This window comes from Callorhinchus milii, unplaced genomic scaffold, assembly GCF_018977255.1.
Source record: "Callorhinchus milii isolate IMCB2004 unplaced genomic scaffold, IMCB_Cmil_1.0 Scaffold3, whole genome shotgun sequence".
NCBI classification, from domain to species: domain Eukaryota; kingdom Metazoa; phylum Chordata; class Chondrichthyes; order Chimaeriformes; family Callorhinchidae; genus Callorhinchus; species Callorhinchus milii.
In genome coordinates, this window is record NW_024704744.1 from 34,763,446 (window position 1) to 34,784,316 (window position 20,871).

General features: G+C 39.4%; 1 protein-coding gene across 1 annotated transcript in view; it reads left to right on the plus strand.

Annotated features, from left to right (window-relative positions):
* The window catches only part of LOC103182610 (proto-oncogene tyrosine-protein kinase ROS), a 73,556-nt gene that overhangs the window by 28,591 nt on the left and 24,094 nt on the right, over positions 1-20,871 (plus strand). The window contains exons 20-31 of the mRNA XM_042332826.1: positions 323-499; positions 2,446-2,617; positions 3,761-3,878; positions 4,992-5,194; positions 7,126-7,215; positions 8,996-9,128; positions 9,482-9,644; positions 10,685-10,749; positions 13,351-13,480; positions 14,242-14,339; positions 16,790-16,993; positions 19,972-20,106. Of these exons, the coding sequence (XP_042188760.1) occupies positions 323-499; positions 2,446-2,617; positions 3,761-3,878; positions 4,992-5,194; positions 7,126-7,215; positions 8,996-9,128; positions 9,482-9,644; positions 10,685-10,749; positions 13,351-13,480; positions 14,242-14,339; positions 16,790-16,993; positions 19,972-20,106 (1,688 nt within the window). The remainder of the gene's footprint in view (positions 1-322; positions 500-2,445; positions 2,618-3,760; positions 3,879-4,991; positions 5,195-7,125; positions 7,216-8,995; positions 9,129-9,481; positions 9,645-10,684; positions 10,750-13,350; positions 13,481-14,241; positions 14,340-16,789; positions 16,994-19,971; positions 20,107-20,871) is intronic.

The following is a 20,871-nucleotide window of genomic DNA, read 5'->3' on the forward strand; positions in this document are numbered from 1 at the left end:
ACGGCAAGCAATGCCGTAATTTACAGTAATATCTGTAAATTTACTGACCTTTGGCATGCTTATCCCATTAAAAGTGCAGACTGCTGAGTAATATTCAGTTGGTGCTAAACGTTGGTACACATAATGAGAAGCGGAGAATAACCCCTTTAATTTACACCTTTTGGTTTAGGATTCCGCTGGTGAGTAAATATTGAAATCTATCACTTTGCTAAAGAAGGGTTGTGATATCCTACAAATACCTGGCACATTTAATTCAGTGAATGTCATGAAGTTATTTTGTAACTTTATACTTTGCATAAATTTCTATCTGCTTTCATTTTAGGTCCTTGCTTTCCATCCAGATTATGACTGGTTCAGTGTTAGTGAACCAGTCTACATTAAAACCTTTGAGTGCCCCTCAGCACCTTTCCATATCTCACTTGAGAATACAACGGTACAAGTAAAATGGGAAGCTCCCAGTGACAACAGCACAAGGCGCTTCGAATTTGAACTTAGAGAGGTATTAAATGGTCAATAAATCAATCAAACTTTGTCTACGGTTGGAAATGTAATGTGATAAGTATCATGCTGCCAACAATTGTGTTCACACTTGGCTGGTTTCAGATGTAAGAACTTTTCCCCTGCCAGGCATTAGTGCTTTAGTATCATGTCACTGGATACCAGCTTAACTTAATCAGAGCTAAGAAGCGATCAATGCTGCATTCCGTGGGTGACAACAACAATTGTGGCTGTAGAAAGCTTCGGGCCAAACCAAACCAAATCAGGGGTTGTGCACATAGCAGATAACTATCCACTAGACTGACTGTATTTTTCAGCGATTTGATATTGATCACTAGTGCAATTATCAATAACAATAATAATAATAATCCTTGCATTTGATATAGCACCTTATCATGTCTTTGACATGTCTCAAAGGGCTTCACAGAATATAATGTAAAGTGAATTGACTGTATGCTTCGTGGACGAAATGTGGCAGCCAATTGCATACAACGGTATCCCACAAACAGTCGTGGAATAAGTGACCAAGTAATTTTAAAAAATATATTTTTTAAAGGGATTATTACCTCCGGAAAAGCGATCTGGCAATTGACTAACAACTGGGTTCCTAATTATTTCTAGGTAAACAGAGGAGTGTGGAGTAAACTTGCTTAACATTTCGCCTTGCCCGGGAATTGAACCCAGGTCCACTCGCTTGAGAGGCGAGTGCTTTAACCAATATGCTACAGGACTATCAATCACATGTTGCATTTGGGGCCCCTATACACTGTACTGATTATTTCATTTAATGACAATTTATGATAGTACAGAAGAATTTAGCATTAACTGAATAGAAACCAGCATGAGTAATAAACTGGTGGAATAGGCTTAATGGGCTGAATGGCCTCCTACTGTTCCTGTTTTCCTGTCTTTATTTAGATATGCTTAAATCATTGTTTTGTTGGGTTAAATGCAAATGTGTTTGCTTACTTTTTTTTGGTGGGGGGTGAGGAGGAGGTTGGAATGCTAGTTGATGCAATTTGACTGTATTTGTTGACCACCCTAACTCAAGGTTAGTGAGTGGTAAATTGGTTGGTCTGTCTCCATAACGGTGACTTCTTTAAGCACAGTTAGATTGAGCTTTGCCAGATCCTGACAGGGTTAGTGGTGTTTAAAATGCATCCAGTTCAAAGTTGGTTCTCAGCTATACTTCAATCACATCACTCACATCATCACTCACTCACGACAACTCATGGGAATCCTGAATGTAGATTGTGCTGGAGTTCCTATAAGTCACTGGTCATGATTATCACATAACATCTCACCATTTTCACTCTATAATGTGACTTGAATTTTTTCTGTCCTTTTTAGTGCCATAACTGCAATTTTGATTTATAATACACATGAAGATCCTTGTTTTATTGTAATATTTTGCTTGAAATCAGTACTGGAGTGATGCTCATCACCAGTTTTAAAATGTGAAGATTTCCAGCAGTATAAATGAAGAGGACTTTAAAGTATAGAAGAAAATGAGGAAGGAAGAAACGCAATTTGGTCCATCATAAGAATATAGAAACATGGAGCCATTCAGCTCATGAAGCCTGCTCTGCCACCTTATTAGATTGTGACATATATTTTAATTCCTTTTTTTGCCTTTTTCTCCTTAACCCTTAATGACCATTCTCCACAGATATCTATTTAATTTGTTTAAATATCTCAAATCATTCTGCCCACACAAGATTCGGATCCAGCCCATTTCACATTTCTTCAATTAGAGAACTATGTGAAGAAACAAGCCTGCTTTTTCCTCTCCCATCCTATCCTCTCATTGACTTCATTCCAGCCACTCAACAATAAATAGCCATTTCTGTAAAGAACACATTTTTGTTAAATTTTCTTTGAAAACGTCAAATCACAGTTGAAACAACTATAACATATCATTTATAATGATATTCTATTCTCTTTCAGTTTGTGCCAAGAACCATTTGGAAAACACCAAATGTTTCATGCAGTGAAGGGCCTGATTTTGTCTGCTGTCTCTCTGGGCTCCAGCCTGCTCGGGTCTATCAAGTACGAGTAATGGTGATCTACCACACGGGGGCAGAGAGTGTCTCAAAGCAAGATACCTTCAAAACATTAGGTACATCTGAGTTGCCATAGTAACTTTACTAGTCAGAGGTCCAGATTAGTACAGTGATTAAAGGAAATGCGTCGGACAACAGCTCAGAGATCTTGAGTATGATTTTCAGTGCACTATATTGCTCAGAACAGCTTCTGTTTCAATCAACCAGCTGAAATCATGGGCTGCAAGATCCTAACACTAATGCAATACTGCACATCTTATAAAACATAAGCTGGAATATATGCTTTTTAGTAAAGTAGCCTTTGATTTTTCCTCTGTCTCTGTCCCTCACCATTGAAAATGATTGCCCATTAAGTTAGCACCTCCTTCAGTGTCCTTCTTTGGAAGCTGTACATGTCTGGTTTAATAGGAAGCTGCAATAACATCTATGGAAATTCATTTTCAAGTAGCTGACAGAAAAATAATTCTGTCCAGCACTTTTGGCAGCAGCAATCCCAAGAATGCATATCATGTCAAGACACCTTTTGAGAGAAGGAAATGGGTAAAAGAATAAAAGGTGAAGTCCAGAGTAGCCTAAAACTTGTTTAGCCTTTGGTTTAACAAATTATGGGCTCATGTTCACCTTTTTAAGAGATCAGTGGAAAATGGGTTTACCTGGAGGAGACCAGTCACAACCAATGGAGAATTGGGCAGTATCAATGCTCCTAATGTGAATGGCCATTCAAAGTAAAACAGGCAGACAGGACTTCACTTTAGTGAACTGGAGGACTTCAACCGTGATATCAAATCCCAATACAGCATTTCAACCCAGAATGTTTTGACCTAGAGGCAAGAGTGCTTACAACTGAACCAAGTTGACACTAGTTTATAATCTGGCCTTAATAACTGGCCTTGAGGATAAAGTTCTTCCTCTCCTCCCCCACCCCACCCCCCCTTTCAGTGATAACAATGAACTATTTTGACTGAAATTTTGGTCAAATATAACCAATTTTAAAATATAACCAATTTTTTCCACTATATGGATTTAAATCAATAGAAAATAAGCTTTTTTTTTAGCAACTGAATTTATGTTTGTTGGTGAGCTGCACTGTTGCTGCATTAGGATTTCACATGTAATGTAAGATTTCTTGTGTAACTGTGGAGATGTAAGAGTATAGTGGAAGACATGATTTTCACTCATTTCTACAATTTATTTTCAAGCTGGAGTTCCAGGTAAGCCGGGGACACCGCAACAGTTTGAGGAAAATGGGAAAAGTGTGAGCTGGGAAAAGGGGGATGACAATGGCAGTAACATAACCTACTACATACTGGAAGTCAGGTAACCTGTTGATATATAACCAACAAAGTAGAATAGCACACGTGATTTTAGCAAGAAAAGCTTTACAGTGGATTTTGTGGTTCAATAAAATACAAAAGAGAGCGTTGTGACCTGCCTTGGGGTCGAGTACGGTTTTATTTTTCTCTTGAAATGCTAAACACAATTGAATAAAGAGGCATGTGAGCAAATAGCTGTCACCATTACCTGCTAATTGATATCAGAGAATAATAGAATAGAGGCCGGTGCCCCTAGAGGTCAGAAACTTCACATTATTGTATGCCCCAAATAGGGGAAAAGGTATGCTGGTCTGTATACGCTGAAATTCAGGTATAGGGAGACTGGAAATGTGAGGCTATAAAAGAAAATGTTGCCTTCAGCTTTGGGCATTACAAATGGCCATTATTGTTTGCCTTTATATTCCTTAAAGAGCATTAGTATCAGATGATGGAAGCTTTCTAGAGAATGCTTTCATCAAAGAAAGTGCTTCAAACGCATCAGATCCAGTTATCAACACCACCACACTGGTTATTATGTGCTGTTGGTGGTAAAACTTTTAGCATTTCACCAGCAGCACTCTGCCTGAAATGGTGAACTTCTTTGTCTTAATGATCGTGCCTTAAAGAAATGGTCTTAAAAAGATCTAAATCCAATTCAGTTGAAAAACATCTTGGCCACTTTTCCCTTTCCCCAATACCTTGGAAAGGCATGATTGAAGTGAAGCGGTGTGAAGAAGTTTTGGTATAAGGCTAAGGCTAATAGGTCGACCGCTGATGGTTAGTAAATTTCAGGTTAACACATTTTGCCCACACTGGTAACAATGAAAGCCAGAGAACTAGGAGAGCGTATCATTACCCAATGCAATTTTTAAAAAATGTTGCATAATTTATTCACGCACTTGTCGTAAAATGTATTGTCTCATTTAATTCCAAGGTTTTCAGATTCTCAGCTCTGAGTTAACAACTTGTGTCTGAGAAATGTAAGAAATCCATGAAAGGTCTAGTCCTCTCATCACCTGAGCCGTGACCTTGGCTCTCAACTTCCTAATTGTGCAAAAGCGTGTTAAAGTGAAGCAGAAAGATTTCTATCTCTCCTGTTTTGACAATCAATCCACAGGAAGTCTGACATAAATAAAGTGTCTGGGGGAAATATGAGTGCATCAGAGCCATGGGAAGTGGTGTGGAACAGCTCCTGCAACACCAGGCTCTGCACCTGGAAGGCGGAGGATCTGAAAGGAGCATTCCTGTTCCGAGTGGCGGCCTCAAATGCAATTGGGATTGGGGAGTACAGTGACGTCAGCAAGGAAATTACTCTAAAAGGTCAGTGCTTGGTTTCAAAGACTGATTTCTGCATGTTGCAACAGGTCAGGGAGAGCTGAGGCAGTATAACTTGCATTCAGTCAATCTGAGCGAAGGGCTCCTTAGTTTTCAGTTTAAAGTAAGATGTTTGCATATTCTTTTGTAAAAATTGAAAAGATTTTCACTTTTTTTTCACTGTGGAAGTTCAATTGTTTCATTTCTACTGTAATAGGATCAAATCTGTGATGTTTTCCAGCCACATTTAACTGTGTTGTCCACACTTTTGGGGGGTAATTCCAGTTTTGTGAATATCATAAATTAAAAAGCTTTTTAATACTTGCAATAGGAAGTTTCAATCAATGCATTGAATTCAGTTTACAAATATTGCAAATATTGCACCCAAATATGAACATGGTTAATTATGTTGTGCAATTGAAGTCTTTTTATTTTTATTTGGTGTTTTCAGTTTTGTTTTTAGTTCTATTTTCCCCACCTTTGCTGTCTTTGCCATCCCCCTGCAGCACAAACTATTCCTTCTCTGATACCACAGCCAAACAACACTCATTGGAGCTCCTGCTTGAAGAATTGGCTGCTCTTCGTCTAGCCATTGTAGGCAGGGAAGAAATTTTTCTGGCTGAAAGAGAGCATCACTAAAATAGACTGAGAATTCAGGTGTGCAAATGACTTCCAGGATGCTGCAACACTTAAATGTTGTGCCACCTCGCCATTGGCTAAAGTAACTTATTTTTAAAATCAAACCTCAGTACTACAAACACATTAGGGTCTGAAGTGTGGAAATTGCAACCTAGATCAATATCAAGCCTTGACCGGTAATAGGAAATGATTCATGCTCATCACTAGAAGCTGTTATGTGATTAACTTCCAGAGCTCCAGTGGATCTGCATACTGCATATCCTGGCAGGATTCAATATTTACAATCCTTTGTAAATCTATTCCTTTCTTTGGGGATGAATCACATTTCTAATATATTGGTTTTGTTTTACATTTATTATATTAATGTTTATAACCAACCATATCCGGGGTAACCCTGTTATAATGCAATTGCCAGGGTCTAATATCTCTGGTGTTTAATGAAAAATGGCCTACTATCACGTCCCCATTTATGCCATTTTCTTTGCAAAATAACATCAGAGGCACTTCCTGCAATGTGCATGCATGTGTAATGCATAGGTTGTGATATTAGCTGCGCTTCCTGTGTGAATGAGCAAAACAAAGGAAATGAACCTGCGGCGATCTAGAAGTCAGTCATATTTCAGTTCAGGAAGCTGTACCACAATGTATTCAAAAGGCCCCTGCATTAAAAGTAGACCTGTGGTTTAATGCAGTGATTAATAACTAGGTTGTCCTGTAATTTATTTATTTTTCTTGTAAGCTAATTACATCAAAACCAAAAGCTGGAAAGGACTTATGGGAATGTAAACAATCCCTAGGAATGTTTAAGATGATCCATCACCCAATGTAGAATATGCATCTATTATACTTAAATATTAGATCCACAGAATATACATCCATACAACTAGTGCTGTGGTTTGATCTCCAATGATTGTACAAGAAATTATAGATTGTCCTGATCATTGCACTTCTTTTTTATCACATCCTATTTACAACTCCCTTATGAACACTGGAAAGAATAATGATAGTCCGTCCTATCCTGATTTGGTTATTTTTCCTTGTGTTCAATCTTGCAGATCTGCTGATTGTATCTGAGATCAGATTGAATGCACACTTGAGTTTCAGAGCTCATATCAACAACAGGCAATTAGATTAAGGATCTTATGATTCGGCGTGATATGCTTCCAGTTTCCTTATTAAGGAATCCTGTTATAAACCACTGCATATTCAACATCAATGCCTTTGAAAAGATTGCATAGATGACAGCTCCCACTTCAATTTGGGTTTTGTCATCATTTTATCTCTTCCTTTTGTTTCAGATGGAGGAAATGCATTACTAAGTGAGGCCGGGATTGCTGTCACTGTGGTGTCCTGTGTTTTCCTAGTCGCAGTGGTTGGGTTTAGTTGTGGTAAGTGATCCTAATAGTAATAATAATCCTTGCAATTTGGTGTAGTGCCTTACAGGTCTCGAGGATGTCCCAAAGCACTGTGTGTTTTGTGGTGATGTAAAAGTGATTGAATATCAAACTGAAATTTCCTAGGGACGTAGCTATTCCTTGAAATGTCTGCTGTTGGAAATGTGATGAACACTCTTTGTTCTTATTTTGTGGGTGCAACTCGTGAGCTGTGACCTTAGTTTGATGCATATTATTATTATTTATTATGCACTGGTTCCTCACTAGAAACATTCTATTGAATCCGCTGTGGTGGTGGGGCAGGGGGGTGGGGTGGTGGGGGGTGCTTCCTTTTATGGTCCAGGGGTGGATACAGCACAGTGACAGGAACAATGAAATCAATTGTCACTTCTTGTTGATCTGGGTAACCTGAAAGAATGCAGGACTGGGATAAGTACGTGAGTAAATTACCAATGCGCACTGCATGCTTTAAGAAACTCTATTTAGAAATAACATCAGACTGGCCCAGCCCAATTCTGTCCCCACCCAATAACCATACACACACGCACCTTCAAAAGAGATGATCGAGTGATGAAGTGATAATTAGCAGGAAGAACCCAACTGTGTTTTCTCTCCCTAATATTGAAGTCAGTGAGGTGAAAAATATGATATTTGATGTGATATTGATATTTTCATTCATACTTCATCCTATGCTGTAAACCCATTTAATTTGCAGAATGGGCATGACTCTTAACGTGCTTTCACTCAACATATATTTTCACCCAACCACTGCCTGTCCCACTTGTGATCTATGTATCTGTTTATTTTTCATGGCTCATTTCATTTTGCCCAAAAACTTCCAGCAGCTAATGTAGCAAAATGAAATGGGCCACAAAAAATACCAGTTATATAGTAAAGGAAACATGGAGGTCAAAATATGAAATTCCTTAATGAACTTATTCTCACCAGTGGCTATAATTAAAGAACAAAATGTGTTCAGGAATATCACAATTTTATCCTGCATACTAACAATTCCAATGTCAATGCATCCCGTTTCCCACAAGATACATTCTATGCTTTTTAAAAAACACTCTTAACAGGTGTATGTTTTCAGGTAAACACGACTGTTGTAAGCAGCATTTTATCTAATCCCCTGTGTGGCACATGGAGCCATGAGACTTCGGTTCATTTCTGCGCCATCTCTGGAGAAAACCTGTTTATGTCTCTAGCACTTTTGCTGGTGAATTGCAATCTATCACTGAATCATTTTAATTGACTATAACATATCTAATTTTTTTTGTAACGCCCTGGCAGTTTCTATATTGTTACTCTGTCTCTGGTCTGGTTATGCCTTCCTTTCTAACCCTGTTTGCTGCAAATTGTCTCATTGGTGTTTGTGATGAAGCTTTCCAACATTGGGCTTCAATGGGGAGCCTTTGGTTCAGCCATCAAAATCTCTGTGATTTCATATGACTGTCCATATAGTCTTAGGCTTGTAAAACCATTTTGTTTTAATATTTACGATTACCCATAATTTTTTGGGAGAATGTTTCAATTGAGTCTATTTGGGAGCCAGTTTTCTCCAGCTTCCAAATTAAAACTGAATTTAAGAACTTTTCACAATTCTTCACAATCTAAAACTTTAAGACAAAACGGTCTCACAGGCTAAAGATTAAATGGAATATCAGGCCTAGAATGTAGTGTTGGCCCAGAGTTGACCTTGTTGGTCAGTCTTGACCCATGGACTCTGCTTCTCCCTGAGTGGCGATAATCTCATTTCCATTTCTCTTCCTAGGTTGGTATCGGAAACATCAAAATAAAATACCTCAAGCAAATGAGGTCACCACTGTCTTCAAGCCGGATGCAGAGCTTGCCCGTATTAGAGGGATGACATTAGTAGGATTATCAAATGGCTGCTATGCAATCAGGTACATTCATAGTTTATCTTTACAATACAATTCACATATATAGTGCCTTTCACATTGGAAGGACATCTCAAAGCATATTTTACTGTTAAACTAAGGCTGACAAATCTAGCTTCAAGAATGTCTGTCCTTCTGGATTTCGTGGCAATGGTCCAAAATTCATATCTCATTTCAAGCACACATGAATTAACACTGGTGATAATACAAGGTGTCAATTAACGCTGGTGTTAATTAATATATCATAGGGTACAATTTCCACCCCTACGTTTTTGACACTATCTCACCTAATTGTGATAGTCTCTCTCCAGGTCAGCATGTATGTAACGTGATTTGTATGCCATATTATTATTTTCCAGCACCCTTCCTTCCCAGAGTGAAATTGGTAATTTACCGGAATTTCCTCGAGCGAAGCTGAGTCTGAGTCGTTTCCTGGGGAGTGGAGCTTTTGGAGAGGTATATGAAGGGAATGCAGTGGACATCCTGGGTGAAGGAAGTGGAGAAAGCAAAGTGGCTGTCAAGGTATGTGAAGTGGGCCTTAGTGAGTTACCTGGCAGGTTTTTCTGCCCAGAGAGAATTTTTTCTACCCAATAACAAGTGGGTGCAAATGGGCAACCTTTGTGCCAGCAAGGTCCTAACAAATTTGTGTGTAATCAATTAAACTGGTGTATTGTTAGACATAAGATAGTGTATTTCAAATAGTGTCATGGAATCCTTGGTGTCTAGTGTCCATTTAAACAGACAAGCAAGACCTTGGTTTAATGAAGGGTGGCAATTCTGACATTGCAGCACTCCCCACTGCAGTGATCAGCCAGTGGGGTGTGAACTCAATGCCTTCTGACCCTGAGGCGAGAGTGCTGCCAACTGACCTAAGTGACTTTTCTCCTGATAAATGATTTTGATAAATGGTAAATGGAGTAGGCTGCAACACACAACATACTTGTGGGTCTGAAAACTTACTAGAGCTTCCGTGTTCCCAGCTTTCATTGTTAAAATGTTTTTTTTAAAACTGTCGTGTTCAGGATAATCACTCTGTTAATTTTAGCTGTCTAGATAATCCCGTTCCATTCGGTCTTACACTGCCTGCACCCACAAATGGAAGAAAGCATTTTAACAAATTTAAACAGATTGCCCACAGGACAAAGGTTTCAGCGGCATGTATGTTTAATGTTTCCTTTCATTCCCTTTCCTTCCCCTTTCCCTGTTTACTAATTTAAGATGGGGATTTGAATGTCTGAATTTTAGCCTGTTCAGCCAGTGTAACATTACACTGAAACATTGTTCCCATTTTCACATACAGACAGGGACAGCTGGCAACAAACAATAGTGCTCATGTCAAAACAACTAGCTTAGAAAGATGCTTTACACGCTTGTGCCTAGCAGGTCTGTAGTTTGAAAACCTGGGTAGCCTCTTGTGCATTGAACCAAGTACCTCTTGTTTAAGGTATCCATGGATGGCTAGTGGGTCTGGTAAGTTGCTGTGCCCGTATTATTACTTTAGGGATAGCACTGACAGTGATAAAGCAGCTACCAAATACTTGTTTTGTCTTTGTTTTGAGCAGACCCTGAAGAAAGGTGCCACAGACCATGAAAAGTCTGAATTCCTGAAGGAAGCACACTTGATGAGGTAAAAGTGGCTCCATTACCAGCATGCCTCCGTTCTTGACACCCGAATGAGGGCTGCGGCCCTGTGAGGGAATGTCTTTCATCTGAACGTTTTACCTTGTGCTCTCTTGACATTTGTACACTCTGAAACCGAAGATGAAGAGTGAAAAAGCACGCCTTTACACAGTAATATGTGTGTCAGCCTGCCTCAGTTTGTATTTCTTCTTGCCTGTGAATCCGAAGATTGTGGGTTCAAGCCCCATATTGGAATCTGGAGACATTCATATAGTCTGCTGACACCAGTCTAGTGCTGGGGTGTGTTGCATTGTCGATGGTGCTGTCCTTTAGATGATAACATTAAATTGAGTCTCATCTATCTGTTCAGGTGGACGTTAAGGATCCCGTAGCACTATTCGAAAAGAGTTTCTCCTGGTAAACTGCCAATAATCTACCAAATAAAAATGGTCACTCACTCTAGCTGTTTGGACATTGCTGTGTACAAATTAGCTGCTGCATTTCACCCTCAAAATACACAGTCATGTCACTTTACAGTATATCCTCTGAAGCGCTTTGAGATATCTTGATAACACGATAAGGCATAATATGAAATACAAGGATTATTATTATAATATTGAGTTTGATACAACCTTGTTTAAGCTATAATTGGAATATTAGGTACAGTTTGGGCACTGTATTAAAAAAGTTAGACTTTTTTCACTGGTGCTGAGAAGATTTGGAGTGATTTCACAGAGGTCTTCACGGTTATGAAGAGTTATGTTAGAGTAGATAACAGCAGATTCTTTTTACTGGTCAGTGAGTAGTGAAACCATACAAATTTAAGGTGATTCCAAAAAACATAAAAGGGAATGTTTGATAAAGAATATTTTAAATTTGGGGATTGGTAGAGTTTTCGAAGGTTGCAGTGACAGGATGGGGAAGACCGTAGAGGGATATAAAGTGAGAGAAAGGATCTTAAACTCAATCCTCTGGGGATGGAGAGCCAGTAAAGTCAGGCAAGGATGGGGATGATAGGCTCACCCTTGTGCAGGAGAGGACACAAGCTGCAGAGTTCTGGATGGTTTGCAATTTGTGGAGGGGAGTTGGGAGACTCGGTGAGCAGAGAATTGTGGTAGTCTAGCCTGGATGTGATGAAAGCAAATTAGGAAGACTTCTCAAAGTGCTTCACAGGATTTCCTTTGAAGTGTAGCATTTCCTTTTGAAATGAACATGCAGACACTTTACACACAATAATGCCATGCAAACTGCAGTAGGGGTGTCCAATGGCAGCATGGTAAATTTTAGTGTAACCAATATGTCATAGAGTGTGTTGCGGGCGGGGGAAGAGATCATACCCACGACCAGTCTTTAATAATTGACTGGTGATCACCAGCTTTAATTAACAATTTAAGGGTTGTAATTTCCACCCGGTTACTGCTGAGTTGTAGCTTTACCCACTGATGTCTCAGTGAGTTTTCTCTTTGAGTAGCTGAACATCACAGGTTTGATGATACAGCCATGCAGCTCCTAGGTGCTGGGTTTACAGATCTCAACTGGAATAGCTATATTTCTTCGTCTTTCTTCATTTGGTCAAACCTTAGACCGTCCATCACCTCCTCCCGAGGTGACAAGTGCTAAATAAATTTGTATTGTTGTATTTATAACATTTTGGTTGCAGTAGTCAAAACTCGAGTCAGATTCCAAGTTTGTTATTTAAAATCCAGGCTCCATCATGTCCTCTTAATACATTGTTCAAACACACAGCCAAAAAAAAATACAACCTATTGTCTCAGCACTAAAATCCTTTCAATTATAGTTTACCTGTAGTAACATTGTTTAAAACATCTGTATTTTTTGGAAATCAAGCGAAACAGATTACTGAACTGACACTTCTAGCATTTAGCAAATATTTTAGAAAAATATCTTTGGCATGCTTTATGACAAAAACAAGTGAAATGATAATATTTGCGTTAGTCTGTCAAGAGCTCTGCACTATAAAGGGCTAAGGCTTCTTGAAGTCTGTATTCCATTTAACATATTGAAAGGACATTGGAGATCGGATGGCGGCAACTTTCAGTATTTATTTTGACAGCTTATTTTTCTCCTTGCTCCAAATATGGATCATTTTTTGTGACTGTTTGGCCCTAGATACTTGGTATTTAAAAACAAGTAGGTGTTCATTCATGCACAGAATTACCTTTTTTTAAAAAAAGCAGCCAGTAAATGGGATGTAAAAATGTGTCCTGTAGTACCTTGTCTTGAGAACACTACTTCAGACCGAACAATGTACTCGCTTTGTTTGCAAGACCAATTGGGAACAGCTGAGATGCTGATGCCAGATACGCTTTTCTACACAGAAAATAAAGTGAAAAGTTCAAATGAAACAAGCCATGTTAGTTTACCCCTTTCCCTCTCTGTTATGAAACAGTGGATGACAATGACTGCTTAATGAACTTTAATTCTTTTCATTTGATTTATTTGTGGAATTAATCCTTTTATGCTAGTATGCATTGCAGTTTTGTCTATTTGAATCAATCATCTTTTAGTAACTACCCAATACCAAACTCTTGAAACCTATAGGGTCTGTGAATCCAGGTTTTATATCTTTCCTGTATGTACTCTGCAGGCAGTTTGATCACCCGCACATTCTGCGGCTCCTCGGAGTTTGTCTGCTGAATGAACCTCAGTACATTATCCTGGAACTAATGGAAGGAGGGGACCTGCTCACATATCTACGAGAGTCTCGTACTGTCCCGGTAAGTGACATCCTCTTGAAAAGCAGTGATATCTCTTCATTGGTTACACATTACAAGGCTGAGACTCACAAATATGCTTGACAGGCAAAATATAACATGCCTAAACCCTGGTATATTGGCTAGACTAGATTGTGATTTATGTATGGTTAGTGAAACCTCTAAGTGGTATAAATAAATAAGTTGCACGCAGGTTTATGGATCATGAGATGCTGCAAAAAACAAATCATTGGATTTGATAGCAATAGAATAAGGTTGGTGATGCAAACACAGTGCAGCCGCATTATAATGTAATTTTTTATAGTACTGATTTGGTTATACCATGGTCGGGGTGTGAACCTCAATCAGTGTGCATGTGCATAGCCAGCCAGCCTATCTGCTTCCCGCATGCAGGCCGAATTGCGGAATGATAACTGACTTCCAGATCATCCGGTCACTGCTGACATTATTTCCTCCTTTGAGAGTGCACAGGAAGTGATGTTGTCAGTGACCCGATGAACAGTACGTTGGCCTTTTTTAAGAACTGACCATGGCACAGAAAGCAAGCTGACTTGATGTGCACATCTGCAGTGAGATCGGCTGCAGCAGCTTTGTTATTGGGAGGAATGGCATTATATGGATCTGAACTACTGCCTCATAAGAATGCTCCATTGTATTAAGCAGCCAGGCACAATCCAAACTTATTTGTTGTAATGTAAAACTGTTCAATATAGAGCCTCAATATAGAGCCAAAATAAACCTAAGCCTTTTTTTCTCACATGCAGCTACGAAGATCTTTACTCGATGTCACTGACCTTCTAGATATCTCCTTGGATGTTTCCAAAGGCTGTACATATCTGGAGAAAATGCATTTTGTGCACAGGTATCAACATCAACCTTTTAGTTATGAAGATAGGGAAAATGGGACTAAATGAATAGCTCTTTCAGAGAACCTGAACAAGGAAAATGGGCTGAAAGGTCTCTTTCTGTGATATAAATTTCTATGTGATGTGCGGCTTTCAGATTGACTGAATGGAATATCAGATCAGCATTGAACAGGTTCCATTTATAGCTGTCAGTTCCACGTTCTGTTATATGTGGCATGAGTACAACAACAACAACAACAAGATTGCATTTATAGAGCGCCTTTCACGTCGGGAGGACGTCCCAAGGTGCTGTACAGTTGGGTCAGGACCCGAGCAGGGGGTAAATAGTCAGGGTGAGGGGAGGGAAGTGAGGGAGCGAGGAGGGGGTAGAGAGTCGAGAGGGGAGGTGAAGGCACGGTTGAGGAGAAAGGTCTTGAGACCGGCCTTGAAGGAGAAAAGGGAGGAAACAAGACAAAGGCATTGGGGGATGGAGTTCCAGAGCCTAGGGCCTGAGAGGCTGAAAGCCTGGCCACCGATGGTAGGGCAGTTAGGGCGACGGATGTGGAGCAGACCGGAGCCAGAGGAATGGAGGATACGGGCAGGTAAGTAGGGGGTTGGTAGGTCGGAGAGGCAGGAGGGAGCAAGGCCATGAATGGCCTTGTAGGTGAGGATGAGGATCTTGAATTTGATCCTCTGGGGGATGGGGAGCCATTGGAGGTAAGCGAGGGTGGGAGTATATGGTCGCGAAGTAGTCAGACAAACTCATGGCATAATGCTAAGGGCAATACTTCCTGAAAGAGCAAAATCTTTACTTACGTTGGCATTTTGTTTTCTTTTGAATCTTCAGTTCATTTCTGAATTCAGTAGGTCATTCCAGCATTCCTTTTCATGGGGATTTTCCTACAACTTAGGGACTCAAGAATGTGCACTGTGTACTGCTGCAGTTTAACTATCTAAAATAATATAGCCTACCATTGCAGAGCACTGTAAGCTTTCCGTTGATTGTCAAGCTAGGACCACCCTTTCCTTTAGGGCTTTAGCTTGCAGGTGATCAAATCGTTAGTTTGACTGCAATTAGATTAATTGTGTCCAGTATTGGTCTTGTAGCTTTAGGAAGACATCAAGGTGATAGAGGGGGATGATACTGGGGATCAGTGGTTTAGCCTATGAGGGGAGACTGGATGAACTGGCACATTTTCCACAGGAAGAAAGGGTTCAGGCGTGACTTGATAGAGAGCTTTAAAATGGTGATGGGGGTTGATAGAATCAATCGGGAGAACTTATTTCCACTGGTTGGTGTGACAGTAACTGGAAGGCATCAATTTAAGATAGTTAGTAAATGAGTAAATGGTTTGGTTAGGAGAATTTATCAAACATGAAGTAGTTAGGATATGAAATTCCCTGTTGCACATGGGGTTTGAAGCAAAATCCACCTTAGTCTTCAAGAAGGAACTAGATAGATACCTTAAAAAGAGGCAGTTGCAGGGGTTTGGGGAAAGGGATGGTAAATGGGACTGAATTGCTCTGAAGGGAACCAGCACAAACACGAAGGGCGGAATAGCCTTCTGTGCCGTAAATTTCTATGGCTCTAGGAGCTGAATAGGAAGGATTCTTGGCTCTGGTGGCTGGTCTACTCCTCCGATTCATGGAATAAGCCAGGCTAGCTGGTTCATTATCAGCAGTGCCTTAGAGTGCAGTGGACCAGATATTAGCTTAGATAGCAGACTAATGAGACTGTCATATGAGATTGATTCAATTGCATTCTTCTGTTGTTAGGGATGTAACAAAGGCAATGAGGATCTCTGTTCTGATACCTAAAAAGTGCTCAAATAAATTGTTTCAACCAGAGGAGGCAGAGCAATATTCTGAATAGTACAAGATGGTCCCTTTAGAAGATGCCCTGGGTTTGAGTTTACAGTTCATCCGGCTTTGAGCATTGACTAGCCAACTTCCTGTGTTAATCAATGACCTACTTCTGGGTAGTGAAAGGGAAGGGTTATCTGCCGAAACTGATGACCTGGAAGATTGACCTGGTTTTGTTATAACATGGTATTGAGATATTGGACTGAAATGACTGTTATAATGGGAATTACCTGTAATTACCTGGTCAGAGCAAACTGAGCCTCTTGCTGTTGAACAGAATAGTCAAAATTGCCTGAAGGCATTGCACATCAGTGCACAGAATGACAGCAGAACTTGCCTGTAAATGTTATTTTTTAAAACATTGCTTAAGCATTAAACTTTACCTCTTTTGAACTCAGGGGCTTTTAGAAAATAAGACAAATGATGAATGTCCTTATTTACATTTTCTCATGTTTTGGTCTGTCTGGGGGTAGCACTCCTTTGAAAGGTAACTGGGAATTAAAGTACCTTAATGAGCTTAAAGAGCAGCGAGAACAAATGAACTATAATTATAGGATGGCTACAAAGATGTATTCATTCTTGAATTCTTTCTGATGTTTTTCAGGGACTTGGCAGCTCGGAACTGTCTCGTGTCAACAAAGAAATACGATAACCCAAATCGTACTGTAAAGATTGGTGACTTTGGATTAGCTAGAGATGTCTACAAAAATGACTACTACAGGAAAAGGGGAGAAGGACTGCTTCCTGTCAGATGGATGGCACCAGAGAGCTTAATCGATGGCGTGTTTACCAACTACTCTGATGTCTGGTAAATGTTACCAACAGGAGAATGCAAATTTCTGCTGTGTTTTAATGGCTCAGGATTAATCCCTATTACTGCTTGCAGATTTTGGTATAGGTGGTCTACTTTTGCAGACATGACTATCTGCTCTTCCTTATTGTTTATGATAGGATTTGTGTATAGCATTAATGTAGTTTTTTAAGCTTCTTCAAGCCTTTTTTTGTGTTTCATTTCTTCTTCCTCTCTTCTGTACTCCGAGACTCTACCCCGCTTGAAGGGTGCTGTATAAATGCAAGTTGTTGTTGTTCTGAGTCTCCCAGAGCCAACCCCAAGCTGAATGTACGGCTCGGGAATCTAGTCCCTAGGCTCCTAAACAGACCCCTCAACAGTTGACTGTGAAGCAGCACAAGGTGACTGGTACTTGATTCTCATTCCATTCCCTCCCTGGCTGCCACTTGGCATCTACTCCAATGCACTGCTGAGGGTAGAAATTCACACTGATGGGAATCACAGGGATAAACCTACATTATATGTGCTGCATAGCCTGCTGCCCTCTCAAACTTCCTTCTTAATAAGATTCATTTTACTCTATCTCATCCATATCCCATTTGAAGCACCACTTTTATTGGAAACATGTTTGCAGAGCTATGGACTTTGAACTCTGCTTAAAGCCTAATGCCAATATTTTCTCTCACTGGGAATTATATAGGACTTTGATCATCTTCTTCTCATCGCCAATGCCTCCTGTTTCTAATAACAAGGACCGTAAGAACACAGATTGTTACACATGTCTAAAATATTTAAAACGTTCACTAAGATAAAAACTCTGGCATTGGAATTAACATAGAGCATAAGCATAGAAATCTCAGCACATCAGGAGACTATTCAGTTCATTGTGCCTGTGCCTTGTTAACTCCCCATTCTCTAATACCATTCCCTCCTCTTACTGCTTACCTTCTTGGATCTTTAATCGCTGTATGTTTATCTATTTCATTCCAAAATTAAAACAATCAAAATAAATAAAAAGTGATGTTTCTTAACAGATTAGCAATGTGATAATTAACACATCAGATTTGTGAAGAAGTATCACAATTTTCAGTCGATAACAAAAATTAACCATGGGTGTGATTTTTCCTCTTCCCAACTTGAGCACAACAGCTGGGCCTGAGGTCAGTCCAGAGATTTGTGTGTTGTCATTTTTGTTACCACAAGTGGCCATCATTATAGCTACTGATAGTGAAGAGTGATGTTCATCTCATGGGATCAACACAGATTGCACTAACAAAAATATGTTTCTTACTGAAGAGTTTGATTTGAATGCAGATCCTGAGTGTCAGTGTTGAATAATGCACTGCTACAGAATAAAGATTAATCTGCTATACTCCTGTAATTTCTTGGTCCTTTTCTATGCTGCACTTGATTTAAATATTTTTGAATTTTTTAATTCAAATGTGCTGTATATACTAATGCTTTTGCACAAATTAGAAATTATTATAATTATAATCCTTGCATTTGATACAACGCTTTTCATGACTTCTAGACATCTCAAAGTGCTTGACAGAATATACTGTAAAGTGAATTGACTGTATATTTGTGGGCGAAACGTGGCAGCTCAATTGTGCATAGCAGTGTCTCATAAACAGTCCTGGATTGAAGTGACCAATTTTATTATTGTTTTTTTTCTTGAGGGATTATTATCAGGTGTGTGGAGTAATGAAACTTGCCCAAGGTTTCGCCCTGCCAGGAATCAAACCCAGGTCTCTCACTTGCGAGGCGAGTGCTCTAAGCACTGAGCTACAGGACTTCTACAAATTGTATTTAATAGGAAGCCTTGAAAAGCAGCTGGACAACAGGCGAATACCAAATACACATTTGTCTCAAAAGAGGGCAAAAATCTTTTCCTGCATTCTGTTGAAAGTGTTTAAATATTTACGTCAATTATTTAGGAGAATAACGTCTCAGAAAAGCCGCCCATACTGCATATGCTTATACTGTAACAATATTATGGTTTGAATGAAGGATATTTATAGTGGTTGCACTGCTCTGTAGTGCAAATTGGAAACCTTCTGGTATGTACAATTGAAAATGAGAAAAAATATCCACTTAACAGTGGATGTTGAATACTCTCTGATCATTGGACGTCAATCATTGAATACATTTATTTTACTAAACTCACCTCCTCACACACAGACAGACCTTAGTTTATATGGGCTGTCCAAGCAAATCCCAAACAAGTGGGCAATACAGTATTCACAAATTGTGTGCCAGAAAATTCTAGCATTGGGAATTAAAGTATCTGAGAATGCTGCAACTTGCTGATGTTTTCTGTCTGTCTGTGATATCAAGGATCTTCCTCTGTCTGTGATATCAAGGATCTTCCTAAAATATTAGTACTTTTTTTTACAGAAAGAAAATTAGGTATAAATAATGCTTTTTAGAATTGTATGTTCAATAAAATAATAACTGACCATGTCTAAAGCTCCTGTTAACTCAGTTTGCTTAGATAAAGTGTTCTGTTTGGATTTAGCATCCATGATCAGTGGGAAGCCATATAAATATATTCCATATAAAGTTCATGAGAGACTCCTTAACAAACAAATGTCAGTGTGTGTCAAACATAAGTTATAGATGTGTTTTAGTAAGCGGCTAAAGGGAAGAATAAAGAGGCCAGATGAGGGAGAGTTTGCTAAAAGGGGGATGGGATTGAATTGAATAACTCGTGAAACTGTGGAATCAGAAGAGTTAACCAAAGAGCTGGAGAATATATGCACTTGGGCTGTCACTGGCAAATGAAATTCAATACAGATAAATAAATGCATAGTCTTGCATATAGGAGATAAGAATGAGAGGCACACGTACTCTGGATGGAATAGACCTTGCCAAGTTGAAAATCCAGAGAGACCGAGCGGTTTAAGCTTGAAACAGACAATGCTGATTTCCTTAGTTCTTGGACTGACTAAAATTATTAAGATGCAGTTCTTGTGTTTGTACTCTTTTTATTCCAGGTCGTTTGGGGTGCTGCTCTGGGAAATTGCGACTCTTGGACAGCAGCCATATCAAACCTATTCTAACCTTGAGGTTCTGCACTTTGTTCGTTCGGGAGGACGGCTGGAAACACCGAGCAACTGCCCGGATGACGTGTAGGTCATGTTGTATTTTTACTATTTATTGTCTGCCATGGCAAACTACATGTTATTTTGCATCTATTAATCTGGTACATGACAGGCTAATAAAACTTATGCACATGCTTGAGAAATGTCTGCTGCATACTAATCCATGACAATTTATTTTGGATAACAGATGAAAATTGTGACCCATTGTCAATTAATAATAATTTCTGTATTTGATATTGCATCTTTTATGTTGGGAGAATGCCTCAAAGTGCTTCCTAGAATTGTAATTTTCACTCCAGTGAATGTGTTTAACTCATTGTAAAGTAATTAACTGCACACAGATCAATAGGAAGGTTCTAGTATTTTCACCCTTGTGTACGTGTGGATGTGTGTCCTTCATAGGTGAACACATAGAGTGTGCGTCAGCAGTCTATTCAGTCAGTATTAGAGTTAAGCTTGGTATTATCTTCCACACCTGTTAAAGTCAAAGGACAGTGAACAGGGGCAGGTTTTATAGTTTTCCCCTCCCAAGCCAGAATACGGAGGCCAATTATAGCACCTCCACTTGATCTGTAAGGTTCAGCATCACTCTAAAAACTGTATTTTTCTCCACCAGGGGTTTCATGATACTAAATCTCTGGCACAACAAATTAACACTCGGTACCTGTGTTAAGTGTAGATAATCTCAGTAAAGAAATTGGATTGTTAAGGATTCATTCTGTCACTAACTGGGATTCCTGTCATTCTGAGCAAGTGAGACATAGCGCTAGGTGTCAGCCTGGCTCATCTGGT